Here is a 22,003-nt window from a genome sequence, read left to right as displayed (position 1 = left end):
AGGTCCCTAGTTAGCATGTGCAAGAGGCAACTAACGGATATTTCACACATCAGTGTTTCTCTCTTTTTCTCCCTCCCTTACTCTCTAAGAGGAAATAAATAAAATCTTTTAAAAAATAAAGAAAAAAGGTCTCCCTGCACAGGGCACCTGTCCATGGAATCTCCACTAATTTGAGTTCTGTGTTTGCTCAGGATGCTTTGCCCACAGAACTCATTAACTACATTGCTGATAAATGCAGGCTGCCCATCTTACAGATGAAGGAGAATAACCTTGGGCTAAAAAACAGCATTGCACCACAATCTCCTTAAGTAGAATCATAAGCTTGCTTTATGAAACAGATACATATTTCCTATAAATATACATATACCTTCTCCTTTCTCTTTACCAAAAGGGTGGTAATCTTATTTTCAGTGACTTACAATAATAGCTCAGAGGTATATCTTGCTTGCTGATCTTTGCAAACACAGCCCATTCACCATGACCTCCACACGCCACTTCCAGTGAACCCCAGGAGGCCAGGCTGTTCCAGGCTCCTTTGCTGTTCAGGAGCGCTCCCTATTAAAAAGAACCTGTGAAAATCTCCTTGTCCTGAAAATAGTCACCCTTTAATTTACCAGCTAAGAAACTGTCATCCTGGCCTGCAAACTGAAAGGTACCGGTTCAGTTCCCGGGAGGGGCACATGCCTGGGTTGCTGGCCAGCTCGGTGCGTGCAAAAGGCAACCAATTACACATTCACATTTCCTCCCTCTTTTTCCCTTCTTTGACCTCTCTATAAAAATAAATAAAATCTTTAAAAAAAGAAAATATCAGGGTCAGAGGAATGTCAAGGAACATCTAAACCATCTTCTCCACTTTGCAGATGAAGTTAAGTGACAGCTGATGTTCCACACTACACCCAAACCAAGGGCACAGGGCAGGGCCCACAGGCAGGGTGAGCAAGCTGCCCCCCATCAGTGTGAACTGGCTGCTGAGCACTGGAGCCAGGACCAGTAGTAAGTGAGGTTTCACCTATGAATCCAAAGCCGTTTATGTGAGCTCTTTACGATGGTTCCAAAACATCTACTTTCCCAGACTCTCCTCTTCACCAGCTCCTTCACTCTATTTATTGAGCACTTACTTATATACCACACGCCAAGCTAAGAACTGGGGAGACAGCAGACTTCAGGGATGGGGAACAGCATGTATCCACACTGAGGACAGGACCCAGAGCAAGGGCAGAGCAAAGTCAGGAACAGGAGGGACTTGGGACTTGCCCCATTTGAAAAGTTAAAAGAAAATTAGTGTAGCCAGGAGTTCCAGGGAGAGGGTTAAATCAGATGAGACCTCCAGGTTTTAAAAGGAAAAGAGAGTCTGCAGCAAAAAGGCTGTAGACCCCTGGCTGAAAGCAAAGCTTGCATTTATACTGGAATATTCACGACCGGCAAAGGCAGCCTAGCAAACCAGAGGTGGGCCAAGTCTCCGTCTCTGCATTTACTAGCCACATAGCTCAGTGACCTCACTTCACCTTTCTGAGCCTCAAAGTACTCACCTGTGCAATGAGAGTAACAATAACTCTGGCCTTCCTAATAGCATAGAGCTGTTATAGGAATCAAATGTGATGCTCTCCATAAATATACTTCATAAACCTCAAAACGCTGAAACACTATTTCCTTTTGTTATTTGGTATATTCTTTATATCATTGTATGATGATCAAGTGGGATTTATTCCAGGGATGCAAGGGTGGTACAATATCTGCAAATCAATAAGCATAGTACACCAATAAACATAATACATAAACAAAATAAAGAACAAAAATCACAAGATCATATCAATAGATACAAAAAAGTATTTGATAAATCCAACACTCACTTAAGGTAGGAAGTATTTTTAAAGATTTAATTTATTTATTTATTTACAGAGAGAGGGGAAGGGAGTGAGAAAGGGAGAGATACATCAGTGTGTGGTTGTTTCTCGTACACCCCCTACTGGGGACCTGGCCTGCATCCGAGGCATGTGCCCTTACTGGGAATCAAACCAGGGACCCTTTGGTTCACAGGCTGGCACTCAATCCACTGAGCTACACCAGCCAGAGCTGATTTATGATAAAAACACTCAGCAAAGGGGGAATAAAGGGAGCATACCTCAACATGATAAAGGCCATATACCAGAAACCTTCAATTAACATTATACTCAATGGGCAAATCAGAAGCAAGACAAGGATGCCTGCTTTTACCACTCTATTCAACATAGTATTAGAAGTCCTAGCCACAGCAATCAGACAAGAAGAAATAAAAGGCATCCAAATTGGAAAGGAGGAAGTAAAACTGTTATTGTTTGCAGATAACATGATACTGTGTACATAGAAAACCCTATAGCCTCCAACAAAAAACTATTCAACCTAGTAAGTGAATTTGGCAAAGTAGCAGGATACAAAGTCAATATTCAGAAATCGATGGCATTTTTGTACACCAACAATGAACTATCAGAAAGAGAAACTAAGAAAAAAATCCCATTTACTATAACAAAAAATAAAATAAAATAAAATAAAGTACCTAGGAATAAATTTAACCAAAAAGGTAGATATCTGAACTCAGAAAACTATGGAACACTGAAGAAAGACATTGAGAAAGAAACAAATAAATAGAAGCATATACCCTATTAATGGACTGGAAGAATTAACATCATTAAAATATCCATACTACCCAAAGCAATTTATAGATTCAATGCAATCCCTATTAAAATACCAATGGCATATTTCACAGATTTAGAAGAAATAGTCCAAAAATTTATATGGAACCAAAATAGACCCAAATAGCCTCAGCAATCTTGAGAAAGAAGAATAAAGTAGGAAAGATCATAATATGTGATGCCAAGCTATACTACACAGCCAGTGTAATCAAAACAGTATGGTACTGGCATAAGAACAGACACAGAGATCAATGGAATAGAATAGATAGCCCAGAAATAAACTCATGTCTCTATGGTCAATTAATATTTGACAAAGGGGGCAGGAGCATACAATGGAGTGAAAATTGTCTCTTCAATAAATGGTATTGGGAGAACGGTACTGGTATGTGCAAAAAAAAAAAGAAACTAGACCACCAACTTATACCATTCACCAGAATAAATTCAAAATGGATAAAAGACTTAAATACAAGTCATGACACCATAAAAATCATAGAGGAAAACTTAGGCAGTAAAATTTTAGATATCTCACACAGCAATATTTTTGCCAATGTATCTCCTAGGCCAAGGAAAAATGATCAAAGAAAAAAAGTAAACAAATGGGACCACATCAAATTAAAAAGCTTCTGCACAGCTAAAGAAACCTTCATCAAAATAAAAAGGGAACCAACTATATGGGAGAACATATTTGCCAACAACATATTGGACAAGTGTTTAATCTCCAAAATATATAAAGAACTCATATGACTCAACACTAGGAAGAAAATCAATCCAATTAAAAAATGGGCAAAGCACCTGAACAGATGCTTCTCCAAGGAGGACATATAGAGGGCCCACAGACATATGAAAGGATGCTCCAAGATGGCAGCGTAGGCAAATACAGCTCACCTCCTCATACAACCACATCAAAATTAAACTATAAAACCATCCTCAGACCTCTCAGAAACCGAGTTGAGTGGTAGCCTGCCAATTATAGAATTACACAAACCATATCCATCCAGACTTGTAGGAGGGGCAGAGCCGCAAAACAGGCTGGTCCCACATCTATGTGTGGTAGATAAAAATTTGGGAGGGTATCTCCAGAGTGAGGAGTCTCAGCCCCACACCAGGTCCCCCAGCCCAGGGTTCCGGAGCCAGGAAGATAAGTCCCAACAACTTCTGGCTGCAAAAACCAGCAGGGATTGGGTCAGTGGACAAAACTTCTGGAGTACCAAGCAGTTCCTCTTAAAGAACCCACACATGGACTCACCTACTCAGACTCACTCCCTCTGAGCTCCAGCACCAGGGCAGCAGCTTGAAGGGCACTGGTAGCATAAGGGAGGACCTGAAGTGGCTGACAACAAGGTGGGTGCTGGGGGATAGCCTTCTCCCAAATAGAAAAGCAAGCAGATGCCATTGTCCCTTTCCTGAGCCCTCCTTCCATAGAACCAGCATGCAGGTGCCATATCTGAGACTCCATCAGCCTAGCTCATACTGTTTGCCCCACTCTGGAGATCCCCTGAGACTCAGTCCCACCCAACTTACAGGTCCACCCAAGCTGTTAACCATGACTTTTCCATACAAATGGTTGGTCCTGGATCATGTTTCACAACTTCCTAAATCCTATCAAACAAGCAACAGCTGGCCTCACTGAAACCCCAGCCCCTGTACCTCCTGCTAAATGGCCCCAGGAAGGGCACTAGCAGCACCAAGCCTAGACTCACAGTTTGGTTTTGCCTGGGAATCTCCAAGCCCAGCACAAGAAACAGCCATCTCAGATTGCTTTACAGCTCATGCAGGGTGGCCCTGGGCAGAACACAGGTGCACGGTGACCTTGGCCTGCACCACCCAGGAACCCCAGAGCCTATGCACCCAGTGGACAGCTACAGACCACTCATATGACTTGATATGAGATGATATAAGATATGAGATCTTAAAAGCAGCAAGAGAAAAGCAGTTAGTTACCTACAGAGGAGTTCCCATTAGACTATCAGCTGATTTCTCAAAAGAAACTTTGCAGGCTAGAAGAGATTGGCAAGAAATATTCAAAGTCATGAAGAGCAGGGACCTACAGCCAAGATTGCTCTACCCAGCAAAGCTATTGTTTAAAATTAAAGGGCAGATAAAGAGTTTCCCAGACAAGAAAAAATTAAAGGAGTTCAACATCACCAAACCATTACCACATGAAATGTTAAAGGGACATTATTTAAGAAAATAATTTTTAAGAAAAAAATTATTTTTTTTCTTTTTTAAGAAAAAAAAAGATGAAAACTATGAACAATAAAATGGCAATAAATACATATCCATTAACAAATGAATCTAAACAACAAAATAAGCAAACAAGCAGAATGGAGACAGAATCATGGATGAGAGCATTTTGATGGTTCTCAGATAGGAGGGGGTGTGGGGGAATGGGTGAAGAGGTGAGGGGTTTAAAAAGTACAAATAGGTAGTTACAGAATAGCCATGGGGATGTAAAGTACAGTATAGGAAATGGAGTAGCCAAAGAATTTGTACGCATGACCCATGGACATGAACAATGGTGTGGGGATTGCCTGAGGGAGTGAGGGGTGCTGGGTGGAGGTGGGCAAAGGGCAACTGTAATAGTGTTAACAATAAAATATAATTTTTAAAAAATGGACCAAGAAAAAAGATGCTCAACATCAATAGCCATCAGAGAGATGTAAATTAAAATCACAATGAGGTATCACCTCACACCAGGCTGAATGGCCATCATTAATAAATCAACAAACAAGTGATGACCAGGATGTGGAGAGAAGGGAACCCTAGTACACTGTTGGTGGGAATATAGACTGGTGCAGCCACTGTAGAAAATAATATGAAGTTTTCTCAAAAAATTAAAAATGGAACTGCCTTTTGACCCAGCAATTCCATTGTGGGGAATATATCCTAAGAATCCTGAAACACCAGTTCAAAAGAATTTATGCACCCCAATGTTCATAGCAGCATTATTTTTAATAGCCAAGATTTTAAAATAACCTAAGTGCCCATCAGTAGATGAGTGGATAAAAAACTGTGGTACATTTACACAATGGAATACTACACATCAAAACAAAAGAAGAAACTCTTACCCTTTGCAACAGCATGGATGGACCTGGAGAGTACTGTGCTAAATGAAATAAATCAGTTGGTGAAAGACAAATATCATGTGATCTCACTTTTAAAAAGAATCTAATGAACAAAATAAACTAATGAGCAAACTAGAGCCGTGGGCATGGAAACGTGGAACACACTGACAGCTGTAAGAGGGAAGGGTGGAGGTGGGGGTTGAAGGTGAACCCTTAGGTTCTTTCCTAAGAAGGTGAAGGGATTAGTCGAAGAACATACATAAACATACATGGATATAGACAACGGTGTGGGGATTGAGTATGGAAGTGGGGGATGGGCTAGGTGGAGGGCCTTGAAGTGAGGAGAGGCCCACCTGTACTATTACAGTTACATACAGTTATGTATGTAACTGTAATAGTACGAACAATAAAACATTAAAAAAGAAATAAATAAAAAATAAAGGTTGAAGATCTTATTCTTTTTTTAAATATATTTCATTGATTATGCTATTACAGTTATCCCATTTTATTCTTGTAATAACCCATCACCACCAGCAGCAACACACCTTGCCAAATTTAGCAAACCCCCTGCCAAGTTAACTACATGACCTTTTTTTAACTACTCAGTAAGAGAACTTCAGGGGACTAAATAGATATAGATGAACTAAGTTACAGGTACAGAGTCTCATGTTACTCAATTAATTGAGCACAGGCTTAAAACATTTCCTGTCTTTCTCAAACACCCTCAAACTTTTACAGGCCACTCAACCACCTGCACTGTGTCCCCACGCCCTGCCACCAGCAGGTTCCTCACCTGGGAAACTCAGCAGTGGCACTCATCTTTCTTATCAGGTCTCCAGGGCAGGGCCCATGGAATTGTCATGCCTGTACCTCTGGGCTAACAGAGAAAGAGGGCCCTTACCTCCCTGGCTCACCTCACAGGCCCCAGCTGAGTCTCCCCAGTGACAGTCCCTAAACCAGCCTCCCCCCAACCCCGAGATGGCCTTTAACCCAGGCCCTCTATACTGAATCAGAGTGTGCCAGCTTTTTCCAATCCCTTCTGGACACAGAGGTTTCCTAAGAGTTAAAAATTTCCTCATGACAATGTATGACAGTATTCAGCTCCACAGCTCAGCAAGGTAGAATGGATCTGCACCTCAGTACCAACTAACATATCAATGAAAATCTCAATTCAGGACCCACTTATGGGCTCAAACCCACAGTTGTTTCACACAAGAATCACCCTGCCCATCTTGCCTGCTCTGATCCATAGTTATTTGGAGGAAGTGGGTTTCCACTCAATAAGCTGGTCTCTGTCCAAAAAAAACAAGGCAATGTCAGTTACTCTCTTCATTTAAACAACATGGAGAGGGATCAGAAACAGCATGCTGGCCCCTACACAGCCAGAGCCGCATCTGATATACAGACATCTTTATACTGCTCCTTTGCCACTCAGATTTGGGATACTCCCACATCAGTCTGCCCTCCTGAGAATGCATAGGTGTGTTTTTAATCTAATTCAAGGGGCTGGAGATAAATCATCGTGAAGAGTCCCGATTTTCCTAGCGGAGAGCCTGCAGCAGCAGCAGCAATGGCATGCTAAGTCACAGGGCAGGCAGGAAGGGGGGTCACGTGCAGCTACACGGAGGTGAGTCAACAAGAGCACAGGAAGCACAGGGCAGGGTTGGGAGATGGCCCCACTGTTAAAGCATGTATGTTTACATCTTTCACTGCAGAACAGACCCACAGTGTCTGCACTGCACTTCAGCAAACACAGTGCAAGGGGGCTGTGGGTGTTACACGACCTCAGAAGGGAAGGCCCAGAGGTCAGCCTTCATTACCAAGTCACGGATAAGAGGAAGCAGCTGTGCAGAGGCCCCCCAAAGGTGAACCTTGCCCCCTGTGCCATCCACAGCCCTTGCACTCACCCCCAGGAAAGAAAAGCCACTGACTCCCACTACTTAGCTCGGCAGTCAGCAGCCACCAACACCGGGGGTTTAGACTACAGCCCTCAACTCTCCTTTCCCTGACAGTTGTGGTGAAAACAAATGCAGTTCTTCTCTGCAAGGAAGCTCCGCTCCTCGTGACACAGAGGTTGCCACCACCAGGGAGGGGACAGCCCATACCCTGCACAAGCTGGCAGTCCAGTACACTAGACCAGAGCCACATGTGCCTATTTCAATTTACATCTAAACTGATTAAAATGAAATGAAATAAATTCAGTTTTACAGTCAGTCACACCAGCCACATTTCAAGCGCTCAATCACCGTATGTTGCTGGAGGACACACTGGACAGCACAGATACAGAATATCTGCATCATCATAAACAGTCTGTCAAAGAGCCCTGGCCAGATAGCTCAACTGGTTGGAGCATCATCCCCATACACCAAGGCTGTGGGTTTGATCCCCAGTTGGGGCACATACAAGAATCAACCAATAAAACAGTAAATAAGTGGAACACCGAATTGACATTTCTCTAACTCACTCTTTCTCTCTTCTTTCCTCTCTCTAAAATCAATAGATTAAAATTAAAAAAAAAAAGAAAGATCTATCAAAGAGCACTACATTAGATCTTTCACTAGGCCAGGAAGATAGAATCTCCCAGCTCCTGGCTGGTAGCAGTGATATGATGGTAGATGTTACAATAGTTATTAACAATTCCCCAGCAGGTAACAGAATGTGTTCTGTTTATCTATTCATAATTCTATTTATCTATTGCCATTGTGATTGTTATGAAATCCTATTTTTAATGGAACCCACCCCAAAACACACAAAGCATTCCTCTTGTTAGAATAAAAACACTGAGGGTTTCACAGCAACAGAGTGAAAGCCACGTCTGGACCCTGAGCAGCAGCCCATCTGCTTGCTCTGATGTGCAGCATCGCCAGCATCCACCACCCCTGCTGGAAGCCTCCTCGTGCCACTTCTCTGAAAGACTGAGCTTCACAGCTCGATAAAGCAATAAATTAGGTCAAAATTAACTGTGGCTCATTTCAAACTGAGGGAAGTTGATCTGTTTGTCTCCTTGGCTGGACCGAGTGTGCCCTGTGCCGACGGATGTCCTAGCACACCGAGAGGACAGGTCAGTCAGGCTCTGTAGCCCAGGCCACTGCTGGGAAAGAAAACACAAGTCCCCAGATATTCAAACCATACTGGAGTGAGCTCCCTGTAGTTTCCACATCTAAAGCTAAAAGGAGAAAAAATTAGTATAATACCTCAGCTTTATTGTATTCTTATGCTGTCAATTATCTGCACCTGACTTGTCAAAATTTCTAAACTCCAAACTGGCTTTTGTTTATGCCAGCCATTTCACATATCAGTTGCCCAAAAATGATAATTCATGTTAATATTTGCCTAAGCAAAATTTAACTAGACAGTAAACTGATGTATTGTTAAAAAGACTAAATGACTACATAGCAAAGGCAATGAGGTTATGTTTTGGATTACCTGCTCTTCGGACAATCAGAATGCTCCTCAGTGGGAAGCACAAGTCTGGCTGCATCTGTCTCTGACCCAGGAGGAAGCGATGACAGTGCAAAGATGGCTGTCATCTCTCAGGAGAAACAGACCAAAACACGACAATGAAATGCTCCAACGGCTTGTTTGTTTGTTTGTTTGAGGACGTTAGTTATTGTTCAGATCTGCTTCCTGGATCCCAGGTATCAAAGCAATTTATTAAGCATAACATTAACTTCATTTCACAGTCTATAAAGAAAACATTCTTGAAAAGAGCACAAATTAAAACCAAAATCCATGATCTCTAAATCAGATGGTCTCCAAACCTGGCCTCTACATGTCTAGGGAACTGCTCTCCAGAATGGCTTTTCACTTCATCCATTCAGTCACTCCTATCCCTGTCCCCTTTGCTCCCATTCTTCCCCATCTTAAAGCCTCCACCCAGCATGCCCCAAGACAAACAAGTTGTTAATGAACTAAACAGTGGCAGAGACTGAGCTGCATGCAATAAGGAGAGATGCCAAGTGGAACCAGGAAGTTTTTCAAGGTCACGTCCCTTATCACGCCAACCCAACAGGCCAAGCAATTGTTCACCTACTTAGAAGCCAACTTGAAACAGCAAATACTTTGCCTTCTCATCTTTTGTAAGCATACAGGTCAAAAGTCCTAACTTCAGAACCAACCAACCAATTCTTTCCCAGGCAAGTGTATCATGCAAGAATCTACTCCAAAGAGATCTGAGGCAAAACAGTATGCAACCCCCAAAGAAGGCTCTTTGTCCCAGGACCTCGTGCTGTAACAGACACTTGGATTTCAGTCTCGAGCCAGGGCACTGAATACTCCCTGGCCTCTAAAAGCAGGAATTACAGAGAGAGTACATCAGAAGGAATATAAACCTGTAAATCCTGTTAGACTTTGCTCTTCATTCCAAAGGATTTTTCCCCAAAACAACACATTAGCAATACCACGAGAGCCTGAAAAGGGAGGGTGCTGCACACCAGAATCCCAGAAGCTCATTCAGAATGGCCCCAGGGTGGCCCCAGGGGCCAGGGCCCCACTGGCCACCATCCTCACCACCCTTGAGCAAACCCACTTTGCTCCCCATTCGGCTCTCCTCCAAAGCACTTTACTAGACCTTGGATGTGCTTCCTATCATCCAGGCCCATCTTCTTCCAGGTGCATAGTAGGCCCACAAATAACCCCAAAGGCACTCCCAAATGCCAGGATACAGAGAAGTGAAAGACTTGAGCCATGCCCTCAAAAAGAAAACAAGGAGATGAGACAGTGGAACAAGCATAATACAAGGCAGGAAATGCTGTATCTGAGCTCAAAAAAATGCTTCCCACTAGAGGCTGGGAATCTTAGAAAGTATCCCTTAGATGTTGAAGAAGAGAAGAGGGGGAGATAAGCAGAGGAAAAAGCAAGCATGACAGCTCTGCCATCCTGGAGCAGACATAAGATCAGAAAGAAATTCAGTGTGTCAAGGATTATGGAATTCCCTTTCTTAGACTTGACCTTTGTAAGGGGCTCAACTCCACAGGTTAGAGGAGCCAGAGAAAAAGTGACTCCAACACAGAGCTTTCTTAGATGCAGAATGTCCTGGCAAAAAATGCCCTCCTTGCTCCTCTCCCTGAAGCTGGTGGCCTTAACGTTACTCGTAGGGCTCCTGCATTCAGGCAGCTTCTGCTTCCAGCCTTAATCTGTGCATCCTCAACTCATTCGAAGGTCACAGGGCAAGAAGCTGCAGAGTACTGCAGCCCACCAACCCCTTCTCACTCCATCCCCATGCCCTCCCAGATCACACAACCCACTAAGATCCCACTGCAGAGTTGCGAAGAGTTTGCTGTATCCATGTTGACCTGCTCCTGTTTAGTAGTCAATGCCTGTATTTGTACCTGCTTTATCTCCTCCTTAAATTTTAAGTTTTCTGAAAGCAGAGATGAAATATTCCACATCCCTGCCCTCACCCCCATCTCTATATAGAACCACATTCATTCAAGCAACACTATGGAAAAACACTGAGATTCCATAGGTTTAAAAGTTAAAGGGAGGGAGTATAAAGTGTAAATTGGCTTATGGCCAGAAGCAGGATGGCCATATAATTTATAGGCCACATCCAAACACTTACAAGAGTAAAGGCAGCACTTTTCATCACCAGCAGGGACAACTTATAAACCAGGTCTGTCCCAGGGCGAACAGGCAAATGGTCACCCTTGCTAGAAAGGTCATTCCAAGTAGATGTGAATACCCAGAGCTCCCCAGGGGTCAGGCCAAGCCCCTCCAGTCACTGGGGCCATGCTGGAAGTTCTTCCTTCTGTCTAACTCCATTCCTTAAAGATTCAAATTAATACCACTTTAATTAACCCCAAGGCAATAGAGAACAATGGCATAGAAAGGCAGCCTCAGAGGAAAAAAAAAACAAAACACCTGTGTCCTCACTTTTGGTAGGAATCCCTCATTATTTGTTGGACTGCTAGTCCTCCCTCCTTCAACTGAACCAAACTCAATCTGGCTGGCATGTAAAAGCTGACGGTTCTGAAGTCACTACTAGGAAGAACACAGTTGTTCAACTTGCCCCAAGGGGCTTTCACAAACCAAATCCAAAGAAGCAATGGCATCTGTGTGAGCACTGTGAGACTAGGAAGCTCTTCACGAGCCCTGGAAGGGACTGTCTCCCACCCTGCCCCACTCAGAGCCCCTGGTGTGCTAATTCAAGGCCACAGCAGAGCTGGGCTGACTGTGAAGTCTGGAAATCTCAGGGAACCGGGAGCCTCTCTCCTCCCTCCCCCGCCTCGGATTCTCTTTTGAGAGCAAGGACCTTGCTGACTTCAACAATACACAAACACAAAAGTTTCAGACGGGGATGGAGAGGAGAACAAGGACCTGCAGGGTCTGTACCAGGGAACATAAGTAAAGGGGCAGGCAGGCCCCAGCAGCCCATGCCCACTGGTAGACATTTGTCTCTACGGGTTGATGGCTAATGGAAGACAAATGATCCTACCCACTCACCATCCCTCCCCACTTTATAATCCCCCCACACACATATACACACATATGTATACATGTTAAAATGAAGTATTTAAGAAGCATTGTATAAAGACAGGGCAACTGTTTAATCACCAGAAGGTCACTAAACAATGCAGACAAAATGTTAAAGAGCAGGCAACCCCGCCCCATGTGCCCTTGGGCTAGTCATTTCACCTTGCCCGGCTTTGGTTTGTCATGGTTTCTCATTGACAAAATGACACAACAAAGTTAACCAATGCCACTGCAATAAAGGTAAAAACATGACACAAGGGGGTAAGATGGTTTGTAAGGTTCTTCCTGGCTCTGAGGGTTGAATGTTTAACTCTATATATTTCCTGAAGAAATAGCTAAGAAAAATCAGTGAAGAGAAGCAAAACTTTTAATTTCTAATCTTTTAATTTCTATTTTAAAGGGGAACATTTTGACTGTAGAAATCGTGCTGCCTCCACCAGCTTCACTTACTCTCCCCCACTGACCTTCTAGTCTGGCTGATGTTGGTCTGAGCCGCAGGCCTGGGACTCTCACCGAACAGGGGCACAGACAAATTAATATTGCCAGTGCTGACACTAACCCACAAACCCAGTGTGCAATTTCTAGCAATGAGACTGGTCATAAGTGAAATTCGTGTTATTCATGATCTAATAAACCCATTACCTGGATAGAAATATATCACTGAAAAATGCCCAACGAAGTCTTGCAGTCTTTCAAATCATAAGGGATATTCCTATCCAAAATAATATCTACATCTCGAAGGGGAAGTGTAATGGATTAGAACCTTACACACACACACACACAGTCCTCCTGACTGTATCTGGATCAAGGTTTCCAGTTTACTCCCCTAACTGTGGTCAAAAACGGTAGGTGTGTAACCTCTCATCTTACCGTTCTGGGTCTACTGCAGGGTGCTCGCCTCCACCGCCCGCTGAAGATACACCAAGGCAGGCCCATTTTTCATTCCATGTGAAATGAAGCTGCGTGTCCCCCCCGCCCCATACTTACCGTAAACTACATGGGTCAGCACTCACCCTGGGGAAATAGGCATTACACCTCTCGAGTTACCTGATATGTGTTTGCTACAACCGACAGGAAGAAGGAAAGATGAATGCAATTCAACTGTTGACGGTTGAACTCATGCGGGAGAAAGAACACAAACGCAAGCCAGTGAGTCCCCAGTAGTCTGCACCTAGTGGCTACTGCGAAGGATGGATGCGGGGTGAGGAACTGCAGGAAGAGGAAAGGGCTGCCAGGCGGGTTGCAAAGTACTCACCTGTCCGTACACCTTGATGGGTTCCGGCTGCAGAGCCGCGCTCCGTCTGCTCCGGGGAGGCTTCTCGCCTGCCCCCCGGGTGTCCCTGCGCACCAACAGCGGCCGCTCGCGCAGGTCGCCCTGCACCACGCGGAAGCCCCGGTCCTGGGGCAAGGGAGAGCTGCCGCCGTGCAGCGTCTGCGTAAGGACCTCGCCGAGAGCCCCGGGCGGCAGTAGCGCGACCAGGGTGAATAGGAAGGGGAGTCGCGGCTCCCTCCTGCTGCTCCGCGTCGCCATGTTCGACCTAATGCTACGACAGGTGGCGCCGCCGCCAGGAGAGAATGCGCAGCGCGAGGCCAGAGAGACGCGGGGCTGGGCCGCGCACGCCGCCCCTGGGGCTTCCAGTCTCTGCGCCCCTCCCCACAGCCCTGCTGAGTCCGCCACCGCCGCAGCTACCGCTGCCGTCGCCGCCACCCGTCGCCCCCGGGGCCCGCTCCGCTTGGCGCGGCGCCGTCACGTGGGAGGCCCGCAGCCGCGTACCCCTTCGCGCACTTTCTCTGCTCTGAGGCCTCGGCGGTGACTCCGGCCCCTCCCCTGCGGAGGGATGGAGAAGTCAAGGCAAGGCGCGCTCGCAAGGGTGCTTCCCCTCTGCGCAGCTGGCACACCTAGCCGAACACCCTGCGGCAGTCAAGAGTTGTGCTGGGCGCGCTTGTGTCCTCTGGGTTTATTTGCCACCAACGGTGTGTCGTGTCGAGGTTGTCCTAAACTAAGACCAGTCTCCTTTCTGATTGCACATCCCCTATCCCGCCTTGAAACCACTATCCCGAGACCACCGCCACCGCCCCCTGCCACAACCCCACATGAAGGGAGGGCCACTGCCGAAGAAAATTAGCTCTGAGAACATAGAGCGCACTTTAGAGTCCAGATGAAGCTGCCGCCATTGCGAAACTCGGAGTGTGAACTACTCTGGGCCCCACAACGTACCTGAAGGGGCCACAGCCACATGAGGGCCTCAGCCCAGTAGCAACTCGGGATCCCTCCAGGGTGGGCAAGCGCAGGGCCACTCCACCTCAGCGGCAGGTGGGTGCATACAAACGCCAGTACCTTCGGCCGGCCGGCAGCTACCAGTGCTGCAAGTCTTCTACCCGAGGGTGTCAAGCTTCCCACAGGAGGCAAGGGGCAGACACCCGAGCAGTGGAGAGGACACACTTGAACCCTAAATTGTATCGCAAGAGACAGACCCTCTGAACAACGGAAGACAGAACTTCGCTTTCAGCTGCTGAGGCACAGCCAAGGTAAATACTTTATGCAGGTTTGTGGGCTCAGCCAAGGCCTATCCACTGTGGTCTCCTCTGTTTAGTTTTGTGCTTCTCTGTGCTCTAGACTCGCCCCTGGGTTTTGATAAGACAAAGGTGAATGGAGAAGGGCTGAGGGAGAGAGGACTTCTAAAGTTGCATACAAGCCCTTGGTTCAGAGGAAGGGGGCCATGGTCAGCTCAGTTTTGCCCAAATGCTCCCCATACTCAATAAACCACAGTAGCTTCAGTCCTGCCTTTTCTCTCTCTCATGTTCCCCAGTCAACTGAGCAGAGCTGCCTTCCCTACCTAGCACCATCAGCAGTAACCTGCCTTTCCTCACCTCCCTAAATCCAGCCTTCTACCACTCTCCCTGACCCTATGCCAGAGTTGCTGGGGACCTGGCCTCAGATCCTGGGCTAGGATCCTGGCATCCCTACCAGCTCCATCCTCTAATTTTCTTCCCCAGTTTTTCTATCCATCTCAACATAATCTCGGAACCACTCCAGGAAAATCACTTATCCTTTGGGAAAGCCACTGAACTGATACAGGACAGTAAGAAGGTAAGAGAATACCTTAGCAAGTAGAATAGGGAAACTGAGACAGAGCTGAACACAATGCCTGAGCAATTTACAGCCAGATACAGATGGTCACCAGTGGGGAAGCTCCCAGTGTCTGACTAGGGGCAAAACTGGGGAAAGAAGGACCTCACCCCGAGGGTAACCTCTCCTCCCCTGGTCTTCCTTCCTGGAGACAACATCTAGGCCTCAACTGTATTTCAGCTCCAGGCCCAGAAAAGCAGCAAAACCAAGTGAGCAACACCAGGACCAACTGAAATGACTTAAGGTCCCTGCCTTGTCACTGACCAATCAGTGGAGACCATGATCCTGAAAGGACCCACCTATAGAACTGATACATATTCGGCTGAGACCTCCCTGAGACCGCCCCTAAGATTCCTGCCAGCAAGATAGAGAGATAAGAAGCCTCAAGACAATGGGCCCAGCACACTCAAGCATGCTCTCCCTTTGTGGGGCAGCCTGTGCCATTACTGCCTTCCTCCTGCACTTCCTTCTTCACAGGCACACATCTCCTGAACTCTAAGGCAATATGCAGTGGCAGCTTGTCCCAAGCTGATCCCCTGAACCTGTCCCCTTTTCTCTGACTTCCCAGTGAGCCAAGGCAGCCTAGCCTGGGCTCCCCTGTTGCTTCTTCTATGCTAAACTCTTCCTTGTTTCACTGCCCCCAGCTTTAATAAATGTTTCCTCATAGTCACTGGACTTGTGTTGTGAAATCTTTCCTACATGAAGTCAAGAATCCACACACTACAGCTGGTCCCAGGGGGACCCACTCAGGGCAAGATTCCTGTCCAGAAAGGGAACTACTGCCAGCTCCTTCTCCCCATCTAGTCCAGGGCTGTGTTGTCATATCACCTTACCTGTGGCCTTCTGAGACCAGCAGCAGTGACACCGGTACCCACCATGTAACCCCAAGGGAAAATGAGAGGAATGTGAGTATTGCCAGAATACCGTGGAGCTAATTCAATTATTGTTTCTTTCAACATATATTTAATGAGAACCTTCTCTACAAAAGCAAGTGTCAGAGTCCTGCAAAAAAAACACGTGTCCCTGAAGTGTGGATTTGAAGACAGGAGCTACTTTGCCCACACAGACTGCTGACAGGTTCAGAGGGCAGTGTGCAGGGAAGGATTAGTAAGGCAGGGCCAACTTTTTGCTGATTTTGATGTTGGTTTGCAACGCGGATGCTAGAGAATTGGCAAGAATGCCCAAACATGGTTAATCGGCCCCCTAAAGCCCCCCTCCATAATCATTATCTGTACTCCAAGCCATTCTCTGGTGGATAACTTCCAAGTCCCAGGACCTCATGTGCCTATATCCACGTGGTGTGGTGGAAAGCACTCTGACTTTGCATCAGAAGGTCCACTTTCTAACTGTGGGGACTTCACCAAAGAACCTCTCTGAATTTCAGGTTTTTGCATCTGCAAAATAAGAATCTTAATCCCTACCTATCACACAGAATTACTAAGAGTATCTGATGAAAAATGCACATAAACTTAAATCACTGCAAATTGTGAAGGCCTCACATAGGAGTATAGTATGTAGGTGGCATTGGAGACATGAGTTCTAGTCCTGGCTTTGCAACCAATTTACTGTGAGATTATTATCCTGGTTAGCTCTGGGCATTGGTTTCTTCCTATGTGAAATGAAAGAGACCTTGCAGCCCTAATCATTCCTCACATCCTTCGGGACCCCCTCCCAGGCATGAGACAGGAGCAGCCACAGAAGAGGCCTCCCAGGACAGGGGACAGAGTTGAACTGTGCAATTGAACAAGGAGTTCCTCCTAGCTTCAAAACCGGATCTGGGGTATAAACAAACCTCCACTTCCTCAGAAATGACATCAGGTTGTTGTGGGAATAAAGATAGACAGAAGGCAGCACAGCATCCCCCTCCACACTGCACCCCCCCATGGCCTTGCTCTTGGTGCTAGTAGACATTATGACATTAGGAAATTGGCAGCCATGGGGACTTAACACTAGACTCACAGCTGTATGTAAAAAGGTCCACCTTGTGGTCAGACTACAAACTGCCCTCCCCTGTCTTTCTGCCCAACTAGGCCTTTCTAAGCTAGGGCTGAAGCAGAGCTATAGGAAAACTGCCCAGAGGACACAGTGTTCCACCCCTTTATCCAGACAGAGTCATGTTTAAAATAACAAGACCAGTCATGAAGACAAAGGGGAAAAATCCCAAAAGCCTAACTGGGCTTCCTTCTGTTCTCGCTCCTGTGGTGGCCTTCTCAAACGGTGGCACCTGTCCACTCACTCTCCCATGGCCCCTGGCCTGACAACTTCTATCCATCCTTCAAGCTCCAAAAGGCCTCCTTCTTCACTATCCTAGCTTACATCCCCTGCCTGTAAGGCTCTAAGTTCTGCAATCTTTGATGGGTATCAAAGATTGTCATATTATTTATTTAACCTCATCTTCCTCTTGAACTAGAAGCAGGAGGACAGCACCAGGACTCTCTTATCCCACGTCTATGTTCCCAGTGCCCAGCATAATCCTGGCACATGGTGGGGGCTCAGTGATATTTACAGAATGCATGGATATAAATAATGGGATGGGGGTCACATCCCCATTTGCCTTGTGGTGAGGGTTGGGGAGTGGTTAAGGGACCAATGTAGTCGAAGTTCAGAACTTTCCTTACCACCATCTGCCCCACTCCTTTCAAAGAGGGACTGTGAGTCAAAACCAGATCTCTGAGTCTCTGAAGCAGAAAAGGGACCTTCCAACTTTGAAGAGGTGAACTTTATTCCCTCTCCCACATCACTTTAGTCAGACAATTCCCATCCATCTCACCAGTTAGGGTAAGATAAAAAGGCCATCTTGCTCCAAAGAGATAACTTCTTCACCTTGACCGAGTGGCTCAGTTGGTTGGAGCATCATCCCATACACTAAAAGGTTGCAGATTCAATTCCCAATCAGGGCACATACCTAGGTTATGTCTCCTGTATGCCCATTCCAGGAGCATACAGAACACAACCGATTGATGTTTCTCTCTCTCTCTCTCTCTCTCTCCCCCTCTCTGTTCCCCCTCCATGTCCCTCCCTCTCTCTCCATGCCCCCCCACCTTCTTCTGTCTAAAATTAATGGCATAGCCTCAGATGAGGATTTTTTAAAAAGAAGGAAAGAAATATCTTTCTCCTGCTGTTGCCAAAAGTTCCTTTAGCTAAGGCAAAGTCCAGGATAATATATGAGCTTTAAAATACATATGGACCAAGAATGTAGAATACATAATTTATAATTTCACTCTTGAATTCAAAGAGGAGGTTCTGGAAATAGCAGTACTTTTGCATAGCAGTGATTTATATTTGCATAACATTATAACAGCATTCTCTACCAGATTTCATCTCACAGCAAGCCTTTGAAGTGGGTCAAAGCAGCCATTATTGACATTATTGACTGCTCTATGTTACAGATTTTGGGAATTAAGGTTTAGAAATGAAGATTACATGACTTGCCCCAAGTCACACAGTCTGGCAAGGGTTAAGTCAAACCTAGGTTTGCTGACTTCTACATTTGATACCTCCTTTAGGAAGAGAGGAGAGGAGCTGGTATTTCAGGTCCTGGGTGTGGTGGGGCAGCGGCAGCCAGGAGCCAGGAGCGCAGGGGCAAAAAATGCCTCTTTCGCAGCTGGGCCTGCTCTGACCCTCCCTCCCCCAGCACTGTCCCTGCCCCAGGTGCCTGGGGAGGTGGGGTGCTCGAGTGGGGAGTCATGTTACTGCTCTCGTGAGTCAAATCCTGCTATCTACACTTTTCTAGAAGACAAATTTAATGATGGATTTGGATTCAACTTTACAAATGAGGGATTTAGGTGCAAAATCTGTGGAGCACAGGCTGGTTCCACTGCTGACCCTGGGGGTCTCGCTTTGACCCCTTAGAAACACAACTTCTTGAACTTTGATAACAAAGTATATGGGCCTTTGTGTGTAAAGGGAGAACATGAAAATTTGTTATTGTTGTGTAGATGCAGGGACAAAACATCCTGAGGTCAGACAGTGGTTTGCTAAAGGTCACCAGGAAGAGTACAGACTGGGATTCTCCTTCCTAGGTATGGAGTAAGTGGGAGGAACTCAGGCTGAGATGCTTTGAAACCCTAATTACATGTCAAAGGCATGTGGGTCCTTCCCTCCCCCTGTGCCTCTGCAGTACAAAAGCAGGGTGAGTGCAGCCCTAAGCACCAGAGTGCCCGGAGGCCCCCCAACAGCTTGGGAACAGCTCAATATTTAAGAACCCCAAAGTGTTCTTGGGGTTCCTAAGGCCAAGAAGTAGATCCCAGGTTGTCTCTGTGGCCCACCTTTCTGTGATACATTTCCACAGGGACTTAAGATTTCTTTCTCCTTCCATCCTTCTGCACCAGGAAAAACAGATTAAAAAATGCTCCCCTGTTGGCCACCACTGTTTACTGCCTCCCCTAAATGGCTACTTGTTTTTTTCTGCCTGATTCCCCTCAGCCATCCAAAAGCCCTGCAATCCTGCCTTATGTCTGTCTCCATGTGATCATGTCCTGACTCCCATTAGAGCAACCATCTCGGTGCCTGCTTCCTTTTCTGTATTATGTTTAGGTCTTTGGATCTGTTCCCCTGTCTTGCTCTTAATAGAGTATATCACGTTGAAATTAAATAAACAGCTTGGGAACAGGGGGTAGAATTACTCCCAGCTATTGCTGCCACTCACAGCTATTGGCAGTCAGTTGGTCCTGTAAGGAAGAATACTTTGGAATTACTGCTCCTGGGAGACAATTTCCCATCCTAGTGTTCACGTCAACAGAATGCTAGAAAGACAACTGAGATCCTGCCAGTATTAGGTGAGTCAGCCCTCCAAGAAGTGATATTCTGAGACATGGTATGTGGTGAAGCAGCTGTGACTGATAAGGGCTGCAGGAACTATCACAGAGACATTAGGACTAACCCCAAACAGATTTATGGCTTAGAACCAGCATAAGACCAGCTTGATCCAACATGGCAACTAATTTCATTTTTTGGTAACCCCTGGCCTCATTATTTGCTCATTGTAATAGTTAGCATACTAAACAACACACCCTACAATGCTAGAATTGGAGAGTTGGGTCCTCCCTTTCCTCGCCAACACCCCTCCCATCTCCAGAAAATTCATGAATAGTCCTCCCCTTGCTGAATGCCCCAGCACTCATTTAAATGAGCCTCACTCACAGAAGTAAACCCCACTGGAGATGGGCTATTCTGTCTGTGCAGTGGCCACTCTTAGCCTCACTGCCTCACTAATAAACTCTCTCACCCTGTAAACTCTACGCTGGCCTGCCCTTGAATCCCTTCCTGTGGGAAGCTGAGAATGCAAAGTGGGTCATGGATAAACAAACATGGCAGGAGTCACTAGGCCTTTGTATGTGACACAGTGCTTGGAACAGCGTTAGAAGAGTCACACGAGGAGACCTGTAGACTGAAGTGGCTCCGATGCCATGGAGGCCTGCCTCCCTCAGCCAGTCCACACCTAAGCAAAACCAGTCACAGACAGCCTGCTACACCTCAAGCTACTGCCAACCAAATGCTTTCTTTCCCTTGCTTCCATACTTTCTTCCAGAAGAGTCTTCCTCCTGGCTCCTGTCTGGGGAGCACTCCTAACCATTGCCAGTTTGGTGCTTCCTGAGTCAAATCAGTGTTTGCTCAGAAAGAATCTTAACCTTCGTAATATGTCCCATTTTATCCTTTAACAGAAATATCTCTTATTGTTTTTTTAAAAAATATGATTAGTGGGTTTGGGGAAGATGAATCCAGGAAAACTTTCTTCAGAATAAGACCTTTTGAGCAGTGGTTTTAAGAGTGTGTATGGGAGGAGTGGGGGAGGTGCAGGTGCATGGAGAAGGAAGGCTGAAATTGCCATCCAGAGGAGCAGGAAGTTATTTTATTTGTCTGAGGAGAATAAGAAAAGGCTTCAAGGTGGAAGGGTGGTGGCAAGGTAGCACGTGAGGGCAAACAGGTAGGGTGGTGACTGGTGCAGAAACAGGAAGGCCAAGGACCTGGTACGGGGGAGGGGGGGTGGCGGGGAGACGGAACCCTGAATGGAGTGCCTCGTGTAATTCTGTCAGTCCTGGGGTGCAGGTGATTTACAGCCGCTGTGCAGCCAAGGCAGCCTGGAGCTCACTTCTCCCACCAGCCACTCGCCAGCCCCGCAGACTGTGCTGTGCACCACCACCTCCAACCACCTCCTGCACAGCACCTGCAGGTGCCTGTTCCTGGGCACCGCGGATCCCTGCTGTCACTGTCTGCTGCTCCTAAACCCATCCCACAAATTTCATATGGTGCCATGGGCCGAATTAACACCGTTCAAATGATCATTCCCACCAGACTCAAAACTGCAAATGCTTTTTTAAATGTAATTTTATTTTTTAAACTTTTTAAAAAGATTGTATTTATTTATTTTTAGAGAGGGGGAATGGAGGGAGAAAGAGAGGGAGAGAAATATCAATGTGTAGTTGCCTCTTACATGCCCCCAACTAGGGATCTGGCCACAACCCAGGCATGTGCCCTGACTAGGAATCGAACCAGTGACCCCTTGGTTTGCAGGCCAGCGTTCAATCCACTGAGGTGCCCCAGTCAGGATGCAAATGCTTTTAATGAGTCTGTGAATAAAGGAATACATTTTCTCAGAGCGCTTCAACAAATTATATTAAATCCTTTGCACCAAACAAATTACTAAATCAGTAATTAGGGTTTGG

The 22,003-nt window shown here is 46.1% G+C and overlaps 1 protein-coding gene and 1 pseudogene across 1 annotated transcript in view; both read right to left on the bottom strand.

The window, feature by feature from the left end:
* The window catches only part of SORL1 (sortilin related receptor 1), a 155,564-nt gene extending 141,564 nt beyond the window's left edge, over window positions 1-14,000 (bottom strand). The window contains exon 1 of the mRNA XM_045860140.1: window positions 13,464-14,000. Within this exon, the coding sequence (XP_045716096.1) occupies window positions 13,464-13,739 (276 nt within the window). The 5' untranslated portion in view covers window positions 13,740-14,000. The remainder of the gene's footprint in view (window positions 1-13,463) is intronic.
* The window catches only part of LOC123832510, a 101,830-nt pseudogene continuing 93,721 nt past the window's right edge, over window positions 13,895-22,003 (bottom strand).

Source organism: Phyllostomus hastatus, unplaced genomic scaffold (genome assembly GCF_019186645.2).
Source record: "Phyllostomus hastatus isolate PE091 unplaced genomic scaffold, TTU_PhHast_1.1 phas_scaffold_193, whole genome shotgun sequence".
In the NCBI taxonomy this organism is placed as follows: Eukaryota; Metazoa; Chordata; class Mammalia; order Chiroptera; family Phyllostomidae; genus Phyllostomus; species Phyllostomus hastatus.
Note: the sequence above shows the minus strand (reverse complement) of the source record. Positions and strands in the feature narration are given on the sequence as shown.